Source organism: Spea bombifrons, chromosome 1 (assembly GCF_027358695.1).
Source record: "Spea bombifrons isolate aSpeBom1 chromosome 1, aSpeBom1.2.pri, whole genome shotgun sequence".
In the NCBI taxonomy this organism is placed as follows: Eukaryota; Metazoa; Chordata; class Amphibia; order Anura; family Pelobatidae; genus Spea; species Spea bombifrons.
The window spans coordinates 59,771,524-59,793,234 of record NC_071087.1 but is presented as its reverse complement, the minus strand read 5'-3'; the positions used below and the strand labels follow the sequence as shown (position 1 = coordinate 59,793,234).

The window sequence follows — 21,711 nt, the reverse complement described above, 5'->3', positions numbered from 1 at the left end:
TATGTTGCCAAGGACACAGGTTCTCCTACAGCCAGTATTATTTAGTTTTGCTTGAATTACTATACATTGCAATAATTGTTGAGCTACAGTAATGAAACCACTTACTGTGAGGACTGTATTGCCATCAATGCTTCCCTGCAAGAAGGTCACACAACTTAAGGCTAGTTAGTTATCATACCTCCTAAGTATCCCTCTGTCCCACATGGGCCAAATAGTTCTTATCTACCTTAAAATATATGTGCATGCATTCTCTGTCTGTGTGCTTTTCTGTGCGATTCATTCTATGGAACTGTGGAGGTTATTCACCAAAGGGAGTGTTGGCCTGCGGGTTTTCAGGGCAGCTCCCTCACTTCACAATATATTATGAAGGTCCAGTCGCAATGAGCTTCAGTAATCTAAACATCTGAACACAAAATCAAATTACTTAGAAATATATTCTGACAATATAATATCCCCATATATATTAGATTGTGCAGTTATTCTTTTCTTTTCTCTGCAGCACACTGGGCAGCGAGCATGGTCCAGAGTGTTACGAACTACAGGTGTGTGTGAAAGACTATTGCTTTGCACGTGAAGACAGAACAGTGGGCACAGCGGTAATGCAACTGCGAGATCTGGCACAGAAAGGAAGCTGTGCATGCTGGCTTCCACTTGGCCGAGGCATTCACATGGATGATACTGGATTGACCATATTGAGGATCTTGTCCCAGCGTAACAATGATGAGGTGGCCAAAGAGTTTGTTAAACTCAAATCTGACACCCGCTCACCTGAGGAAGGCAGCTAGAGCAATTGGGTCCATTACCCCTTCTCTTTGGGAACTAGCGGATCCCTTCACTGCCTTGCACCCCAGGCCCAAACTGTAAATAATTTAGATATTAAAGAAAATAAATATATCACACATTTAACCTGGTCACTGCCGGCAGTGCTCCCAAAGCAGACATAGCGTTCTGCCTGTTGCTCTACAATAATGGTGCCTTTCTGGCAGTGACAGGGTTAAGGTGTGCACAAACACACACACACACTAAGGGCTTTGTTCAAATGTGCCATTGTGTTAATGCTGTCCCTGCTGTACCACAAGATCAGAGTTGTTGAAGGAGGGAGTGTTATCCCTTGCTTGCATCACTCTGTGGGGGCTTAAGAGCACCCTAGCAGTGGGAAGATTAGCAATGTGAGAGACCATGTTCCCCTATAGAAGGGGTTTAATACCCCCTTTCCCCATCCCTGTGGCCTGTTAAAGTTGCCTGCACCCCACCCCTTCTCTGTATATAGGATCTCCCTGTACCAGTGTCTTATTCTGTGCAATGGTGCTGCATGGGTATTCATTTTCTATTTAAAAAAAAAAAAAACACTCCAAACCTGGAAAACCGTGGTAGCCCTATTCAGCTCATGCCTGTCTTGCCTTGGATTGAAACATCATTGAAAAACCACCACTTTCACAGTGTAGCAAAGAGGACACTGCCAGATGCCCATATGTTTAAGAAACCTGTCCTTCCCTAAAACTGCCCATTACATCCAGCACTGAAAGGGTTTAAACATAACCCTCATCTCCTCACCAGGGCAGCAAGGACAAATGACCATAGTTCCCCAACCACTGCACAAAGGGTTGAAGCCCCATTCCTTTTTTATATAAACAAAAAACAAAATGTGGCATGTGTTCCAGAAAAAAGATGCATCAAATGCCACCCCATCCTGATCAACCGCCTTTCATTTACAAGTTATTTCCTCCCCTCTTTGTTGCCCCTGGGTGCATGTGGAACAGTTTTGCACTAATTTGGACATTTTTGGTCTCTGTAAAAATATTTTATTATGACAGCCATTAAATAAAAATAAACACAGTGTGTTGGTGTTTTACACTCTATACTGTACCATATCTAAAAGAAAATAATGGTAAGGTGCAATCCTGGTGCTATTAGACTTGATGCAGAGATGTCACATCACAATGTGCTTAGCAGAAGCATAGATGCTGACTGTACCATGTTACCAGAAAGAGCACATATTCCTTATGCAACAACGGTGATGAATCAAAACGATTATTAAAAAAGTATTGCCTTACGATTATAAGAATGCAATAGCAATATTTTGATTATTGAACTGTTAGTCTCACGCTAAGCCTTTAAAGGGCATGAGACAATAATACTACTTGGCTTGCAGGAACGCATATCTTCCTTTCTGCGCCCACATTTTATACTCACCACCACTTAGCTCCAGTTCCGGCTCAGTGAGGTTTCCCACGTGAGAATGAAAAGTGCAATTCATTGGATGTGCTTTCCTGCCATTAATTGACTGCTTAAGTAGACAATCAGTGGCACATAAAGAAGACCACTGAGGAGTGTTGCACTGAAGCTATGAGTGTTGCACTGACAAACTCAAAAAATGTTTAAATAAGTTAACAAAAACATTTTATAAGGAAGGTGTTGTTCCATTGGAATCTGAAATTGATAAATTGTTAGTAGGCATAACTGGTACTTCCCATGATAGGCTACCCAGAATGGGTGTGACCAAATGCCACTCTCTTGTCTAGAGATTGAATAAACTGACCCCCAGTGGGGCTTCACCCGGAGTCTCCTGGTCAAACCCTGCACGGCCTCCCTGAAATGCTTTATAAATGCAGGGCTTTTTTGTAACAATACAGTATACTGCCACCTCCAACAGTTAGCAAGATTTTAGTCACCCTGCTGGCTGACTCCAGAGGTAGATTTGACTCCCAAATAAAGGGAGCATGACGTGTGTTCCTACAGACCTCTGTTTAAGCGCTCCTTTGCAATGTGTGCCTGCAATTGATGCCGAGCGCCTGGATATCATGTCATATAGAAGCCGCATTCACTGCAAGGTTACATATAAACACCCCACCATTCCCACCACAGGAATTAAGAAGACAGAAAAGGAGCGCAAGGAAGGTAAGACATTGGAAGAAAGGGGAGAGATAAAAAGGTGGAGAGAAATGGAGCAGAAAAAAGAAAAGGGAGATATATGAAAAGGAGATATTGGGGGAAACAGGTAGAAAAAGAGAAAAAGGGCAGGTAGTGAGAAAGGGGATAGATGGGCAGGAAGAGGAGAGGTAATGGGAACTGGCAGTGATTGGGAAAAAGGAGATAACTAGGTGAAGAGAGTGTTTTGAACATGTTTTAGGGCAAGTGTGTCTAAGGGCAAGTAAGCATGTGGCTGCGAGGGCAGGTGTAAGCCAGGTTGTTTGTGTGTATGTTAGTAAATGGGTGTGTTGGTATCTGGGTATGTTACTGCACCAGTCCAGGTCGGAAGGGCCTTTTCTAAACTATTTTGAACCAGAACAAGGAGACAGGTATGTATCAGGGGGCACATTCAGTCACGTGACCCTATGGTGTAAAAGAGCCTGCAAGAGTGGTAAGAGGTAAGCAGGGGTGGGCTGTATGTATATGTGTTTGTATTTATGTGTGTATGTATGTGAGCATGTGTAATTTGTGTGTGTGTGTATGAGAATGGATGTGTACTTGTGCATGGATATGTAATTGTGTGTGGGAGCATGGATGTGTAATTTGTGTGTGCGTGAGCATGGATGTGCAATTGTGCATGTGTGAGCATGGATGTGCAAGTGGGGTGAGATGGAGTGTGTCAGGACTCGGGCCAGCAGGTTGGGTAGCTGCGGAGCCCAATAGCAGGGGATATCAGAGGCTCTGTCTGTACTCCAAGATGCATATTGAGAAACAGGTAAGTACAGACAAGAGATAACAGTCTCACACCAGGCTGGAATAGATTTCATTGAAAAAAGCTGGCTCTTTAGGAACAGGACTAGTATATACAGTGGAATAAAGCATAAACAGGATACAGTTAATCGTAACACATGGACTGGAAAGTCTTGCTGGACAAGCCTGAAACTGGAGACCCACTGGCAGGGCACACGGCAGAAAGCCCACTGGCAGGGCACACGGCAGAAAGCCCACTGGCAGGGCACACGGCAGAAAGCCCACTGGCAGGGCACACGGCAGAAAACCCACTGGCAGGGCACACGGCAGAAAGCCCTCAGGCAGGGCACACGGCTTGGAAGCCTTCAGGCAGGGCACACGGCTTGGAAGCCCTCAGGCAGGGCACACGGCTTGGAAGCTCTCAGGCAGGGCACACAGCTTAGACTGCCCTATAAGAAAAAAGTTGCATTAGTAAATATGAATTCACGTGTAAAATGTTTTTTCATATTTAATAAAACCTATGATTGAGAAAAATGCATTTTTTGTTTTTATTTCCTTTTTTTGCCAACCTGCCCCCCAGTTTTGCACATCTGCCCCATGGCTTGCTATGCTGCCCCCCCTTATACCACTGCCTCCCTGATATACCACTCTGCCCCCCCAGATATGCCCTATACCCCCTATATGCCACTCTGCCCCCTTGATATGCCTTATACCCCCTATTTGCCACTCTTCCTCCCTGATATGCTGTATACCCCCTATTTACCACTCTGCCCCTAGATATGCCTTATTCCCCCCTATTTGCCACTCGCCCCCCCTGATATGCCTTATACGCCCCCCTATATGCCACCCCTCGACTAACAGATGCGTCTTTTCCCCCGTGCTCCAAATTTCTTGGTGTCCAGACAACCTCCGCTGCTACCGGACACTTCCGCCAGGGCATCTATGACCGAGCACTGGAAGGTTAGGTCATGCTGGTGTCCAGTAGCAGCGGAGGTTGTCTACGCGCATCACCAGAGAGGAGGCTGCCAGAGAGGAGGATCCAGGTCCCCTGCAGCGCTGCGGGAGATCCTCCTCTCTGGCAGCCAATTAATGTCACCCATTGGGCACGCCTCTAAAAGCCTGCTATGGGCAAATAATCCAATGCTCTCCGTAATCCACACTAGCCAGGGGACCAGACCGCTGTTGTGACATCTCAAATAATGACCAACATTCACATAAAAGGTAAACAGAAAAGGCGTCAATAACATTGATATGAGCAGACCTAAACAGTACGCACAACAATAACCAACAAACCAAGGCAGGACGAGCAGGAGGGAATGTCTGACAGCTTACTTATGTCAAAGGGAAAAGAGGTATGAGTCACCCCTCACCCTCAATTTAACCCCACCAATGGAAGTCCCATTTACTGCAGCCTCTACTCTCATCCAAAAACAAACTCAACCGTCTTCTACTGGAACTTCAAATGGGATCAGGTTCTATGCTAAGATAAAAACCAAAATAGAGCTTTTTGGCAATAAACACCAGAGGTGGTTTTGGCACACACAGAGAGGTAGCCATATGGAAAAGTACCTCATGCCCACGGTTAAATATGGTAAGGGCTAATGTTTTGGGGCTGTTTTTCTGTCAGAGGACCAGGACATTTTGTTAGGATACACAGCATTATGAACTCTATCACACCAGACTGACTCTGCCAGAAAGCTTAAAATGGGTCAAGGTTGGATCTTCCAACAGGCCAATGATCTAAAACATACATCTAAATCAACACAAAAATGGTTTACTGACCACAAAATACCGTGGCCATCCCAGTCCCCTGACTTGAAAAACAGCGAGGTGAACTAAAGATGAGAGTCCACCTTGAAATTTGAAGGAGATATTTTGTATGGAGGAATGGTCTCAGATCCCTTGCCATGTATTCCCCAACCTCATCAGGCATTGTAGGAGAAGACTCAGAGATGTTATCTTGGCAAAGGGAGGTAGCACAAAGTTTTGACTAAAAGGTAGCCAAAAATTGTGCCACACATATTTTTTTTAAAAAATTATATATAAACCTGTATTTGCAATTGTTTGATAATCATGCGAGCAGAGTACTTTTGTGTATGTTAATAAAGAAAAGATCAAAAGGATTAAATAATAAAGACAATTGTTCACAGCATTCTTTGCCATATTTACCAAGGGTGCCAATATTGATGGATGGTGCGTAGTGCTGAAGCTTTCCATACAATTGACTTTTATTGTGCTGTGAAAAAACAAACAATGTATTTACTGTGGATATCATACATAAAAGATTTAACGAACATTCTCGGAAATGTATAAGACATCAGATGTAAATCTACATGTTATCCTGACCAGGATATAAATGACCCCACGTACAATGTCTATTACACATAAAAACAAAACCACACATGGGTACGGGGTTTGTGTTAACTAAGACCCATTACTCCAAAGAGTCAGGTGTAAAATTCCTTCTGACGGTTGTGCAGGTCTGATCCACAATTACTGGAAACATTTGGTTGAGTTTATTGCTGCCAAAAGAGGGTCAATTATACCCTGTACTGTGAGTGTTTACACAGTGTGTTCAATAAAGACATGAAAACATACAACTTGGTTCTATTGGATGAAGCAGACAATGTTTGTCTGTTTTTTTTGACTTAGTTGACGATCAGATTTAATTTTTTTTCAAATTGAATGAGCAATATATGCAGAAACCCAGGTCATTCCAAATCATTCACTGTCAGGCTCATTCTATTGCAGCCCTTAACTGGATGTTGGAGTCCAGAGCGCAGGAGTGTAAGAACGCAGTGATTGAAACAAACTTCACAAAGGACACAAGCAGATTGTTTGGTTATAGGTTATATTACAAAAGTAGAAAAGTCCAGATAAGTATTCAAAAGGGTCTGGGACAAGCAGGGTAGCAGACAGGGTAGCAGGCAGGGTAGCAGGCAGGCAGGCAGATCCAGCATCTGGCACGAACTATGGCAAAGACCTTAATGAACTCACACCTCTGTTACTGGGAGGCAGGGATATAAAGCCTGTTCATCAGATCAGGTGTGAGTCATCTAGGCTTCAGGTGAGGGAGGCAAGGTAATGGTATAACAAAACACAGCTGAACATACATACACAGCACATTAATTATATACATAGTAAGATTTGCATACATGGTACAGGATGCCACAAAGGGCAGGCAACAAGGCAAAGAGCACAGGGGATGGAGTGAGGAGCTGAGATGTATATGGGAAAGAGGGCAAAGGTACATAAAATACAGACAGAAATAAACAGGACAGCAAGCTGTGGAGAGGAGTTTAACTCCAGGCAGACCACTTAAAGGGGCGGCCACGCCTTGCAGTTTGCAGGGCTGGGGCTGAACCCTGACATTCACAGACTTAATCATGTAACCGCACTACATGGACAGCATCAATATCTGTTTGGGGTGTTTAAGTATGGATATTTTACCAAGTAGCTAACAGATATGGTTGATGGAATCAACTGCCCTTTGGCCTATAATGATGTATTTTCTCGAGTAGTTCATGAAACTATGTGCCTTCTTGCTTTCTGAATCATAGGCATTTCAAACAGTGTACTTTAACTATCTGAAGATTGAAAAAACTTTCTCCCTGTCCAAAATGTATCATACGTACTTTTAGTAGAACAAGTCCCACAGAGGTGTCAGTGTATTCACTGCTTAAGGTCAGTCTCTGTATGGGGCGAAAAAGGACTCAATAGCTCTGAAATTGTTTCAAAGACATGATACTTGAATGTACATTCTGAACGCTACTCACCCAGGAAATCTGCTTGTATATTGTCTTTTAGATATACATGAATCACGATTAGAGTCGTGTGTATTTATTCCCACACCTACTTTCAGATAAGTGGAGCTTCTTCAGTCTCTTTGAGAAATCAAACAACATTGTAATCATGTCTGATATGATCATAATAATGTTTCTAAAAAGCTTATGTGAGCAAATTTTCAGAGCTCTCCAAGCATATCTGTAATGAAGATGTCCCATGACTTGGCATCTATTGTTGATAACATGAGTTCTAAATATTTACCTATACCAATGCAGTTCTCTATATGTATTTTTTTCTGACTGGGGGTCTGTGATGGGGTCCTAGCTACAAGTTTATATTATCATCAAAGACAAATGCAGAGTCTTTGCAGGGCACATTTATTTACAAAAGAGTCCAAAGATAAATTAGGAGAACTTTACAATGCTAGGTTGAAGATGTATGATAGTTCCAATGAACTGGATTAGACAAACAAGCTAAGAAAGCACACAGGGTATAATAATCAGAGTTAAGGATGCAATGATCAGTATAATTGTTCTCCAAACCAGCAAAATAGTATCCAAACAATAAATGAAAGTAAATCTAGTTTACTCTTAAATTGTTAATAGTTCAATGTGTATCCACATAGTGATACAGGAAACCAATACAAATGCCATATCTGTGTGTATACAATACTGTGCAAAAGTTTTAGGTAGGTGTGAAAAAATGTAAAGTAAGAAAGATTTCAAAAATAGACATATAAATAATTTCATTTTATCATTTAACAAAATAACAAAAACGCAAACTCGACAAAGTGAACAGAAGCAGAATCTAAAACAAATCAATATTTGGTGCGACCACCCATTCTTTGCCTTCAAAACAGCATCTAGGCATATAATGAGGTGTATGATTAAACAATTGCCAAACAAGTGCTAGTGATCATTAATTAATGTAGGTTGAAACATGTTCATTAACTGAAACAGAAACAGTTTTGTAGGAGGAATAAAACAGGTTGAGGAACAGCCAAACTTACTAACAAGGTGATGAAGACTGTTTCATGTCAGAAGTCATGCACCATGGCAAAACTAAGCACAGCGACAAGATACAAGGTAGTTATACTGCATTGGCAAGGTCTCTTCGACACAGAAATTTCAAGGCAGACAAGGGTTTCCATGTGTGTTCCCTCCAGGAACTTTTGAAGAAGCACAAAGAAACAGGCAATGTTGAAACCATAGACACAGTAGTCAGCCAAAGAAACTTAGAGTAGCAGATGGAAGACACTTGCTTACTTACCTTCGCAATCGCCAGATGTCCATACATATATATGTATAGAAACACATATACATACATCCCACCCGCCCCCGCTTACCTCTCACCGTTCCTGCAGCCTCTGTTTCACAGTGGGGTCGCTTACGGTCCAGGTCGGATGGGCCCTTTCGAAACTATTTTGAACCGGTACGAGAGACAGTTACAAAGGGGTCGCATCGGGCCACCTAGTCATGCCAGTGCACCTGACTAAAATTTTTGAATAGTACTGTTTGTGTGTGTGTGTGTGTATATACACTGCTCCAAAAATTAAAGGGAACACTAAGATTACACATCCTAAATCTGAATGAATGAACTAACGGTATGACATACTTCCATCTTTACAAGATCACACAAAAATTCTCAATGGAAATCAAATTTATCAACCCATGGAGGTCTGGATATGGAGTCACACTCAAAATCAAAATGGAAAACCACACTACAGGCTGATCCAACTTTGATGTAATGTCCTTAAAACAAGTCACAATGAGGCTCAGTAGTGTGAGTGGCCTCCACGTGCCCGTATGACCTCCCTACAACGCCTGGGTATGCTCCTGATGAGGTTGCGGATGGTCTCCTGAGGGATGTCCTCCCAGACCTGGACTAAAGCATCCACCAACTCCTGGACAGTCTGTGGTGCAACGTGGCGTTGGTGGATGGAGCGAAATATGATGTCCCAGATGCGCTCAATCGGATTCAGGTCTGGGGAACGGCCGCGCCAGTCCATAGCATCAATGCCTTCCTCTTGCAGGAGCTGCTGACACACTCCAGCCACATGAGGTCTAGCATTGTCTTGCATTAGGAGGAACCCAGGGCCAACCGCACCAGCATATGGTCTCACAAGGGGTTTGAGGATCTCATCTCGGTACCTAACGGCAGTCAGGCTACCTCTGGCAAGCACATGGAGGGCTGTGCAGCCTCCCAAAGAAATGCCACCCCACACCATTACTGACCCACCGCCAAACCGGTCATGCTGGAGGATGTTGCAGGCAGCAGAACGTTCTCCATGGTGTCTCCAGACTCTGTCACATGTGCTCAGTGTGAACCTGCTTTCATCTTTGAAGAGCACAGGGCGCCAGTGGCGAATATGCCAATCCTGGTGTTCTCTGGCAAATGTCAAACGTCCTGCACGGTGTTGGGCTGTAAGCACAACCCCCACCTGTGGACGTCGGGCCCTCATACCACCCTCATGGAGTCTGTTTCTGACCGTTTGAGTGGACACATGATCATTTGTGGCCTGCTGGAGGTCATTTTGCAGGGCTCTGGCAGTGCTCCTCCTGCTCCTCCTTGCACAAAGGCTGAGGTAGCGGTCCTGCTGCTGGGTTGTTGCCCTCCTACGGCCTCCTCCACGTCTCCTGATGTACTGGCCTGTCTCCTGGTAGCGCCTCCATGCTCTGGACACTACGCTGACAGACACAGCAAACCTTCTTGCCACAGCTCGCATTGATGTGCCATCCTGGATGAGCTGCACTACCTGAGCCACTTGTGTGGGTTGTAGACTCCATCTCATGCTACCACTAGATTGACAGCACCGCCAGCATTCAAAAGTGACCAAAACATCAGCCAGGAAGCATAGGAACTGAGAAGTGGCCTGTGGTTACCACCTGCAGAACCACTCCTTGCTAATTGCCTATAATTTCCACCTGTTGTCTGCATGTGAAATTGATTGTCCATCAGTGTAGCTTCCTGAGTGGACAGTGTGATTTCACAGATGTGTGATTGACTTCGAGTTACATTGTGTTGTTTAAGTGTTCCCTTTATTATTTTGAGCAGTGTATTATATATATATATATATATATATATATATATATATATAATTAATTATATATATATATATATATATATATATATATATTCATTATACGGACAAAAGTGTTGGGACACCTGACCATTACAGCAACAGGAACTTCTATGACTTCTAAATACGTAGACATGTAATAAGTATTTGGTCCCCCTTTGCAGCTATAACAGCTTTTATTCTTCTTTACACTCTTCTTGGAAGGCTTTCCACAAGACTTTGGAGTGTTTCTATGGCAATGTTTGCCCATTCATCCAGTCGAGCATTTGTGAGATCAGGCACTGACGTTGGACGAGAAGGCCTGGCATGCAATCTCAATTCCAGTTAATCTCAAAGGTGTTTGATGGGCATAAAGTCGGGGCTCTGTGCGGACCAGTCAAGTTCTTCCAAACCAAACATATCCATCACATCTTTATGGACCTTGCTTTGTGTACTAGGGCACAGTCATGCTGAAATAGAAAAGGGTTCTCCCAAAACTGTTCCCACAAAGTTGTAAGCATAGCATTTTCCAAAATGTCTTGGTACCGTATTTGCTCGATTATAAGACGACCCCCCAAATCTGAATATTAATTTAGGAAAAAAAGAAAAAGCCTTAATATAAGACGACCCTATAGGAAAAAAGTTTTACCAGTAAATGTTAATTCATGTAAACTATTTTTTTTTAATAAAAGCTATGATTGAGAAAAATATTTTGGTTTTATTTCCTTCTATTTTCCAACCTGCCCCCCCAGTTATGAAAATCTGCCCCAGAAATGCCTTATATCCCCTATATGCCACTGTGCCCCATGATATGCCTTTTAACCCTATATGCCACTGTGCCCCATGATATGCCTTTTAACCCTATATGCCACTGTGCCCCATGATATGCCTTTTGACCCCCTATGTGCCACTCTGCCTCCAGAAATGCCTTATACCCCTATATGCAGTGGCGTCGCTACAGGGGGGCAAGGGGGGGCAACTGCCCCCCCTAAGATATTCCTTGCCCCCCCCTGTTGCCCCCCCTGCCGAATTTGGAGTCACTCAGGACAGTCCCGCAATGGGACTTTAACCCCTGGACTGCTAACGCCGGCATGGTGCCGTCGCTAGCAGTCCCAGTCAGGTGCTAACGACGGCACCATGCCATCACTAGCACTACCCTACCTTGATGGAGGTCTGTGGACCTCCATCACCACCTACCCCGGCGATCTGCCCCTCAAACTGAAGGGCATCACCGGGGCCACCCGATCCGCCCGGTGACGTTTCGCGCAATGACGCGATGACGTCACCGCGCAACTTTATTAACAACTGACAATTGTCAGTTACAGAGGAATGGGGGGCATGCTGCTTAGATGCCTGTATCTCAGGTATCTAAGCAGCTACAGACCCCCAACATATACTGTTGGAAAGGTACTTACTTCACCTTTCCAACGGTATATAGATTGTTAAAAAAGAATAAAAATATTAAGTAAAAAAAATAAAAATGTAAAAAAAAGTTACAAAAATTATTTAAACATAAAGTAGTTTAACTTAAAAAAAAAAAAAAAGTTTAAGTATTCTAGCTAAATGATCACTGTGGTAGCCAATGTTACCACAGCGATCATATAGCTATAAAAAGTCACATTCCCTTTTTAAAAATGGCCGATACTCATTTTTAATCCCATGATCCCTTTGATCATGGGGTTAAATTTAGCCAACGGTAGAGGGAGGCAATTTTTGAAATCCTGATGAACTGCAAATATTAGTAAAATCAGCCATTTAGCCTGTGCGGTACGTGAGTAACCATCTCATCCCTGGAGCGCCTTGCATTTTTACTGCAAAACTTATTTTTGCTGTAAAAGTGATTTTTTTTTTCTCCCTTTACCATCATTTCTTTGGGATTGTAAGGGGAAAGAATGGTGTGTGCTTCTGTGAGTGAATGTATGGAAAGAATGGTGTGTGCTTCTGCGAGTGAATGTATGGAAAGAATGGTGTGTGCTTCTGCGAGTGAATGGAGATATGAAAGGCGTGTGAATGATCAGTAATTAGGGTTGAAGCCTTGACGTGGCATTACTGCTCACGTAGGAAGTTAAATTATGGTACAAAAAGTACATATTTGCAAGAACTACACCCCTTGGCGCATCAAATGAGGGGCTGTATGTGTTTCTAGTACAAACCTGGAGTGCGCAAGACACAAATGAACACGTCGCTATGGTTAGGAAAAACATATTTTCTAGCCAAAGTGACATATTCCATCATTATTTGTGCACTCAACTTTTGTCCTAGAAATACATGTAGCCCCTCATTTGAAGCTCCAAGGGGTGTAGTTTCTTAAAATGGATGAATTGTCCGAATGAGGGAGAGCATGAGTTAATATGTGGATGAATTGTCTGAATGAGGGAGAGCATGAGTTAATATGTGGATGAGTTAAGTTATTGTGTTGTTTAAAGGATTTCAAGGATTAGTCGTAATAAATTGTGGCTTCAGGCTTCCCATGTTGAATGATCAAGTATTGGCAATATATATATATATATATATATATACACACACCGGTGTGTGTGTGTGTATATGTATATGTATATATATATATGTATATATATGTCTTTTCAGTGGTATGATTTAATGGTGGAAATTATGAATGCCCCCCCAGTTTGACTGTGGTATCTTGTGTGCCCCCCCTATATATTGTTTCTAGAGTCGCCACTGCCTATATGCCACTCTGGCATTAAGGGGGTTAAAAGGTATATTATGGGGCAGAGTGGCATATAGGGAGGTTTAAGGCATTTCAGGAGGCAGAGTGGCATATAGAGCGTTAAAAAGGCATTTCTGGAGGCAGAGTGGCATTAATGGGGGTTAAAAGGCATTTCATAGAACACTCTGCCTCCAGAAATGCCTTATGCCCCCCCATTTAACACTCCCCTGCCCCCCCCCCAAACTTACCGGAGCTTCTGACTCCCCTGTCATGCAGCCGGAGCAGCGTATAGATGTCTAAGCGGTTCGTGTAGACAACTTACACTGCAGCCGGAAGGAGGTGTGGCTAGCAGCGGGGGTTGTGCAGCCCTTCCCCGACTGTCAGAGAGAATTCCCCGCATCGGCAACTCTGATCTCTGCCAGCCGGGGAAGGTCTGCGCGATGGACGCAGACAACCCCCGCTGCTAGCCACACCTCGTTCCGGCTGCAGCGTAAGTTGTCTACACACTGCCCCGGCTGCACACCGGGGACTCAGAAGCAGCGGTAAGTGGGGCGGGCGGGGGTCGACAGGAGGGTCCAGGTCCCCTGCAGCTGCGGGGGATCTGGATCTTAGTCGTCTCATAGTCAGACCTATTTGAGGTCTGATTATAAGACGACCCCGATTATAAGACGAGGGGTATTTTTCAGAGCATTTGCTCTGAAAAAAACCTCGTCTTGTAATCGAGCAAATACGGTATATCCCCTTTAGCAAAAACTGGAATGGCGTTTGTGAGACAGACCCTCTCATCCAACATCAGTGCCTGACCTCACAATTGCTGTACTGGATGAGTGGGCAAAAATTCCCAGAGAAACACTCCAAAATCCTGTTGAAAGCCTTCCAAGAAAAAGAAAGCTTCTCTCTTTCTATTTTCTGGTCTAGAGAAGAAAGAAAGAGCATCACAGTTGCAGGTGAGGATTCCCATTTGCCTTGACGGTACAAAAGGGAGACACTTAACTTACTGTGAAAACCCACGAAGACCTTCCACCCATAGAAGGCTATAATGGGGGACAAACAAGCATCACTACACCATCATTCGCTGACACCTTGAGAACATGGACTGCTCTCCTGGAACACAAGGAGTGACCAAGATCAGTCGCCTCCCCCTCAGGAAACCCAGGCCCACTTTCCTCAACGGGGAGTCCACCATAACGTAGACTGCGAGTCCTACCATGTTCCTGTTATTTTTTGCATATACCCTACCACCTTTTTGTTATGGGTTTTCCACGTAGGCTGCAGTAAACTGACCACTACCAGCTCACATTACATTAATTCTATAAAATATACTGCCTCAGGATGAGCTCACATTCTTGGTCTATTTTTATACTTTACTTGAAAACGATTTTGCCTATGACGTTCATGGAAGACTTTATCACACTGTATATTTTACTGCCATATTTGGTGTATCGGTGCCTAGAATATCTCCCACACCTATGTACTGTGCTACCGTTACCTGTAGCGTGCCTTCGCGGGCAGCGGGTCTGATACACAGTCCTTGAACTCAGTCCCCCGCTGCTCACAGACACTGCGGTCAGTGTCACGGAAGCCGCTCTGCCATGGGCTCCTGGAGGAGACAGAGTACCAGCCTCCTTCCTACAGACTATGGGCCCTGGTACAGAGTACCACGTTCCCCAAAAGTACAAGAGACTCTAAAGACTGTGGAGCTCAGGCACAGATTTGGGGTTCCTGCATTTTGGGGATTTATGTGTGGTGTTACTCTCCATTGGGCCAGGACTTGCAGGACAGAGACTTCTATGGCCAGTATGTGTACCTGGATCTGATATCCAGCAGGTTTCAAACCTAGATACCTGGGGGTGTAGTAGGCAGCAAACTCACTGTGGCAGATGAGAGGCTGTGACATATGACATAATTAAAGATAGCTTTTCCTCAAATTATTTTGTCTTTCTGAGACCATCTTCTGGATTGACTGGGAAAATCAAAATCCATTAATCAATCTCACTTTGATGACAAAGGTGCTTTACAGGCAAATAGTTTATCGGTACAAGAATACCAAGGAATTACTACTATCACACCTAGAGGATAAGACAATACATCGGTTAATTAAAAAAAAAAAAAAAAAAAAAAAACAGCAAATGTGCAGGGCTATACATTCACATTCCTGGAAAAAAGGTAATATAGTAATTTAAAAACGATTGATCTGTGTAGTAAAGCATATAAACATGTGATATACCCACTAAAGGTCAATTCTAATTTCTACATTTCAGTATGTTTATAAAATATTGTCTGTACACAGGACAAATACCCTTTACTTCTTTCTATTAAAGGCAGTCATCGCCACTACTCATTCTTGTCATGCTCTTGGCATTTAGAATGAAAAGAAAATTGAGCACATGAAAATGTCATGCAGGTTCTGCACCCTATCTTAGTAAACTTTTCTGATATACATAGCTTTAAAAGCAAAAGCCTCACTCACTCACCTAAAACTGAATACCAAGAATATATGACCGAGTATGGATTTGCTAAAAATTACCTTAGGACGAAGGCCATCGTGACCAGTTACCAATGCAGCTGCCGCATTTCACCTTTCCACAGACCCGCTTTTGATTTCTACTAAGACTATAGATGTCACAGGAGCAGAAGATTCAGTATCTATAAATGACGGACAAGTCCAAACTTGCAAAATGATCCAGTACGACACATTACAAGGCTCTGTGTTTGTGAGTTTTAAACGGCATTGTGTTTTTACCAAACCCACATGGCCCCAATTGTATTTCTTGTGAAATTTACTAATTATGTTAGTAACACACATTCAATAACATCACTTGTAATCACTTGTGCCTGAAACGCAAAACATTTTGTAAATTTATTTTATTTAAAGAAATCTTCAACAATACAAAAAATAAAACTCTTTGTACAGTATATCCCAGACCGGGGTTTTGTCAATGTAAATAGGCTATTTAAATATATATGTACCTATATACAATGTAATAGTAATGCATATTACTTAATGTTAGGGCAAACACACTATAGAGAAGAAAAAAAAAGTTACAATTCAAGGTGGGGAGAAATAACTTGTACCCTTCAGTCATTTGATTCAAATATATTTTTTTTTCAAAATGATTTCTCCTTCATAAATACAGCGCAACAAAATTGGTCCAATTTGGAGATGGTTAATATGGCTTTATACAAATGAACCAGGCCACCTTTGTTTATCTACATTTTAAAAACTATGTGAGATCATGAAACGTGGTCTGCAAAAACAAGATCTCGTCCGCAAGAGACATCCCAAATTTATATAACACATCTTCAGATCATATATAAACAAAAATTCCGTAGTACAACCTGCAATATATCCACTGCTTAAAACTTAATTACGACTCTGAAGTTTACTTTTATTTAAAAGTTATTGTTTGTACAGCAGATTGTTCAATAAGGAATAAGTGGCATTGAGAAAGATCTGTTTATAATTGGTAACCTACCTTATAACCACACTATTGCAAGTACCATATTTATGTACCATATCCCTAGGAGGGGTCCATGTTATTTTGTTAATAGAAAGCATTTATCCACATCTTATTCGGATAACCTTCCTCTACATTTTAAATAGGCATCAAATTCCATAACATTATTTGACACCTTTTACAGCAAGACCATCACCACTTCTATATATTTGCCCTGTATATGTATATGTTTTTGTTCATATTTGCGAGACAAACACTTTTGCTTTTACTTCACCTTGCCTACAGTTCTCACGGAGACTTATGCTGTGCGGCTATATTTAAAGACATATTAGGGTTAGGTTATAAGTCTGAAAGAAAAAAAAAAAAAAAAAAAAACGGAAGAGTTTAACCATCAACACAAATCCCCTAGCTTTTTCTATTTTTAAAAAATACTATTTTTGCCTTAAAAACACTATAAAATATATCAAAATATAAAAAAATAATATCTGGACAATGTCATGTACCGATTATTGTAGTTCAGGTTATGGATACACCAACTTATGCTTCGTAAATCCTAATATACCAGCTTCTTTTAAGCAGATGTTTTTCCCTTTCTGGGTTATGTGGACTTGATTAGCCACATGACATCAAAGACAAAATTGTCAAACATCACTCCAGGGAAAGGGTAGGCAGTGTGGTTTCTAATGGTGTTGCTTTTCCCTTAATTCCAATCATGGAAGTGAAGCAGATTCAGTGAAAGCTTACAAATCAGCATTCTCCAAACTGTTCTAAGATGACACGATTTAGTGCATGGACCAGCCAGTTTTATTTTTAAGGCTGCTTGATAGGACCACAAGGGTTTATTTTGCCATAAACACGTAAGGCACGTATGAACCATGCAATTTAAATAACAGATTCCCTATATGCAATGTGGAATGCTGGAATTTCTTAAGCTAAAAAAATGGTCTTACCATCCCCCCACATAGATAAGCATGTTTAAGAATCTAGTGTTATAAAGGTACCTTCTTTTGAGGTTCTTAGTGTTCTAAAGCACTATGATAAGGGGTATATAACATTGTAAAGAGAGTCACCCTTTCCCCCATGCAGGTTTCAATTCCAAAATAAAAAGCACATATTTTGTGTGTCTTTAGAGAAGGATAAGTGCAACTTGCTCTTTCCATTTATTAATCGTGTTTAAAACTGAATACTGTTAAGGAGTGTAAAATAAATGGAAGAAATTAATGTGAGCAATTTGATCAACATGTGTCTGTTAAAATGTCAGAGGAGTTTTGTAAACAGTTTAAATGATTTGATAGATCTCTTACAGTAATAATCTCCACTTTCTCAAATACACAAGATGCAGCTCACAACTTTATTTTTGTCTGTCTTGGTTTCTACACCCTGAAAGCTAAATAATTGTTTTTATAGATGTATGATCCAGAAGCGTTACAGAGTTAGGCTAAGGTGCTTCCGCGGGCTATTATCATGGATCGGATGTGCAGCTAGGAAAAAATGCGAATGGCCTGCGTGGCGGGTGCATGGCAGGCTGGGCACTCTGGTAGTACCCGCTCACAGATTTTAATAGCACATTCCATGCAAAAGAGATTATGGCCACACGGCACCAATGCTGCTATGACCTCACTCTCATAGCATATAACACAATCGCGGGCACTTTTGCGCTGCCCATCAGAGCTGGTGGAGTCTGTGGGAGAGCCAGATGCCACAGAAGAGCTGCCAAGCAGAGAGGAAGACGAGGAATAACCAGTGCTGTTGGAGAAGGAGGAAAGCGAGCCTTGCATTGGCAACCAAGGGGTAGCACTCATTGGGTCACTGTGTATTCTACGTGCAAGTGGATGTTCCAACCCAATATTTGGTTCAGGCAGTGTAGGCGAGATAGTGCTACCACTCACAACACTGTTCCTCCTCTGAGTATTGCAAGCACTAAAGTTCTGATGCTTCCCGCTGGGTGTTTCAAATGGAGACCAAATTGTAGTGGGTGTGTTCAGATCCAGGGCCATAAAATCAAAGCCAAAGTCACAATCATCAGTACCTAGAGCAGGAGAAACAGTGTGTGGTTCTCCCAGGGAAAAGCCACCTCCTAGTATTGGCCTGAAAGGGCTTGCTGGGTCCTGTTCCCTGCTTGCTGTTGCAAAGTATGTGATTTCTGAAGAGCTGCCTATTTCACTGCGCGATGCTGCAGAACCTCTGCGAGGAGCTGGTACTTTGGCCCAAATACTAGAGGGTCCACCACCAAGAAGATCAGTGCAAACATCTGTGCCATTTCTGTGGAAATCATTATCTGGATTTATGTCCACCAAGGAACCTGTCCGCATCGTGATGTGAGCCTCAATCTCTTCCCGTGCTCTGTCTACATTTTCTGGCATCCCTGTGACTTCAAAAACTGGCTCTTTATCTCTGCTGGGGGTTACAATGTAAGTGTGGGTACTCTGTTGGATTCTCTTTATGGTTGCACCCTTGGGGCCGACTACCAAACCCACCACCCTGTAGGGTACACGGACCTGAATTGTGGTCTGACCTGGCAAGTTTGGGGGTCCCTGAGTGGACCCAAGAATCAAATTCTTGTTTCTGCTTGCCCTGATGACAGAGAAGTGATCTGCCGCTGCCAGGATTTCTCGTTTGGCCATTTCAACATCCTCTTTTCGGCCAGTCACTATAAAGATGGGTTCCTCTCCACGAACTGGGGTCTTGATATAAGTATTAGTCTTGGCTCGCAGAGCTTTAATTTTGCACCCTAGGGGATTGAACAGGAAATTATTAGGTGTGTAAACTACTTTCCGATGAAAGTAGCAACAGACGTAGAAGAGAAGTGTTGATAACTGTATATACATGCACAAAACAGACAGTCTATGCATAACTTAGTAACATGCATTAAGGAAGAAAAAAAACAAAAAAAAATAAATATTTGTGGGCAGAAATGGTTACTGTATAAACATGTGCTCAATGGACTCTAATGAACTGAAATAATTTCTAGACAATCACTGCCAGTTGGATACATAGTAACTTGCCATCGTTTTAAACAAAATAAAAGTGCAATACAGATGTGTATAGCATTTACTTCATATAGCCCTACAACTGAAATAACATTTAATGCAAACTGCTCGTGTTGAAAAGATTGCATCCTGTAATCACTTAACTCCCAGTGTGGTGAGTTAATCCAGTTACGCCATTCTTTATCAGAAAGGTCCATATAGGCATAAGAGAAATGTGTACCCATACCACCCATATGTCACCTATTATAAAAGACTGTGTAAATAAATCATGTTCCATAAAGCAGCATAATTGATAAACAATAACAAAAAAGATACTGCTTTAATGCATTTGATACACTACTCGTGATGTAATAACCATAGGAATCTTTACATCTTGTAAAGATTCCTATGATTAATCGTATTAATAATAGAGAGATATGTTCCCTTCATCTATACTGTGCACTCATACATTTTGGTAAAACACATGCCTATTCATTGAGTGTTTATATTGCCATACTTCCTACTCTCTACTACGTGAGTTGAGCTAAAATGTAAAAGTGAAGTGATATAAGCAGATATTAGACAAGTAGCTGGGTACCATGGTAACCAAGATCCAGGACCAAACTTTATTTAAGAAAAGGGGTGTTGTTAAAAGTATATTATTTATATATATTACATTGTTTAAACAAAAATCCAGCACGTCCACGTGCAATCTATTCACAACACAAAGGCAACGTATTGGGTCCAAATACACAAACGTGTAAATACATACCCTGCCTCCCAACAATCTCCGCCACATGCTCAGAGCTGGGGACCGGGACAGCTTCAGTCATATTCACCCCTCTTCTCTGCACTCCCGGCAGCAGCAGGTGTCCGGCAGGGATACCACCAAACATGTCCTCTGGCTCTGGGCTTGGGGTCTCCGACACAACATCTTCAAAGTCGGGCACTTCCTGCAGATCACCTTGTAGCCCCAAAACAGATATTGGATCCACGAGCAAAGGGAATTCCTCATCGGGAAGCTCCTCAGGGCCCAGCTGCACATGTGACTCCTTTGGGCTGGGCCTATAAAAAACGGGGATTTCAGGAGGACACAAAGCGCACGGAGCTGCCGGGGCCAAAATTTCATTTGCAACCGGATGTACAGAATCAGAGAGAGTCAATTCTGGGATGCTGGGTTGTTTCTGCACCAGGTCCAGGAAGTCTAGCATAACATGAGGCTCCAGGGAGTCTAGGTGCACACCTGTTGCCTGGGGGCCCACATCATGAGATGGCTCTTGTGAACTTAAAGCATCTTGGCCTGATCGGTAGTGGATATGGTCGGCGTCCGACTCATGGCTATGTGGTCCCGGGCAGTGTTCCTGAATACCTATAGGCAGAATGTGCGTGAGAGCCCATGGGTTAGGATGCATTAGTCTATTGCTTGGCTCTTGGGGACCCGGGGTGCCCGAATCCTCAGTTTTAGTCTCTGGCAACTCCTGGCTCACGGTCTTTTCTACGGCTTCGGTTATGGCTGTAGGTTGTTCATCTGTAGAAGCTATATTTGGCTCCTGGCATAGATTAAGCTCTTGGGGGACCTGTGCAGACAGCTGGGGGGCGCAACCATGTGTAGCCTTTTGTTTCAAGTAGTTTTCCTGTGGCCCCCGGGAACTCGAACCTTCTTCTGTGTATCCTCCAACCGGTGGCCCCCGGGGGCCTTGTGCTCCCAGCTCCTCCTCCCCCCGGGGCTCTTGCATGCTGCCACAGCCTCCCCTGGTCGCACACGAGCCGTCTACTATCCCGCTGACCAACCCCTTTGTCTGTTGTACAGCGTGCGCGCGTTGTATGCCAAGCCCAACCCCTTCACCGCTGTACGCAAGTTCCACACAGTCGGCATTGGCTTGGAAGGCGGCCGGACGGTCTTCCTTCATAAGACGGGATTGGCAGACAAGAGCAGCCGGGGCTGCGTTTCCTCGTCCTGTCATTCAAATGTATGTCTACGCTTCTGATTTGCTAATGAAAACGGAAGGCGGTCGGTCTCGCTTGAACACGCCCCCGGTCTGCACGCGAGCATGGAAATGTGAGGGAAAGAACAAAAGCGGTACCCCTGAAGAAGCCGGCCGGCATGTGATG

General features: G+C 43.0%; 2 protein-coding genes across 2 annotated transcripts in view; one reads left to right on the top strand and one right to left on the bottom strand.

Annotated features, from left to right (window-relative positions):
- Window positions 1-1,837, top strand: part of UNC13A (unc-13 homolog A) — a 53,584-nt gene extending 51,747 nt beyond the window's left edge. The window contains exon 44 of the mRNA XM_053461781.1: window positions 500-1,837. Within this exon, the coding sequence (XP_053317756.1) occupies window positions 500-785 (286 nt within the window). The 3' untranslated portion in view covers window positions 786-1,837. The remainder of the gene's footprint in view (window positions 1-499) is intronic.
- A 15,877-nt stretch (window positions 1,838-17,714) lies between these two features.
- Window positions 17,715-21,381, bottom strand: MEX3D (mex-3 RNA binding family member D). The gene is made up of 2 exons (XM_053455853.1): window positions 20,372-21,381; window positions 17,715-19,361 (listed from the first exon to the last, which is right to left on the bottom strand). Exons 1-2 carry the CDS (start codon window positions 21,333-21,335, stop codon window positions 18,112-18,114), a joined length of 2,214 nt encoding a protein of 737 aa, XP_053311828.1. The 5' UTR covers window positions 21,336-21,381; the 3' UTR covers window positions 17,715-18,111.
- Window positions 21,382-21,711: the final 330 nt, after the last annotated feature.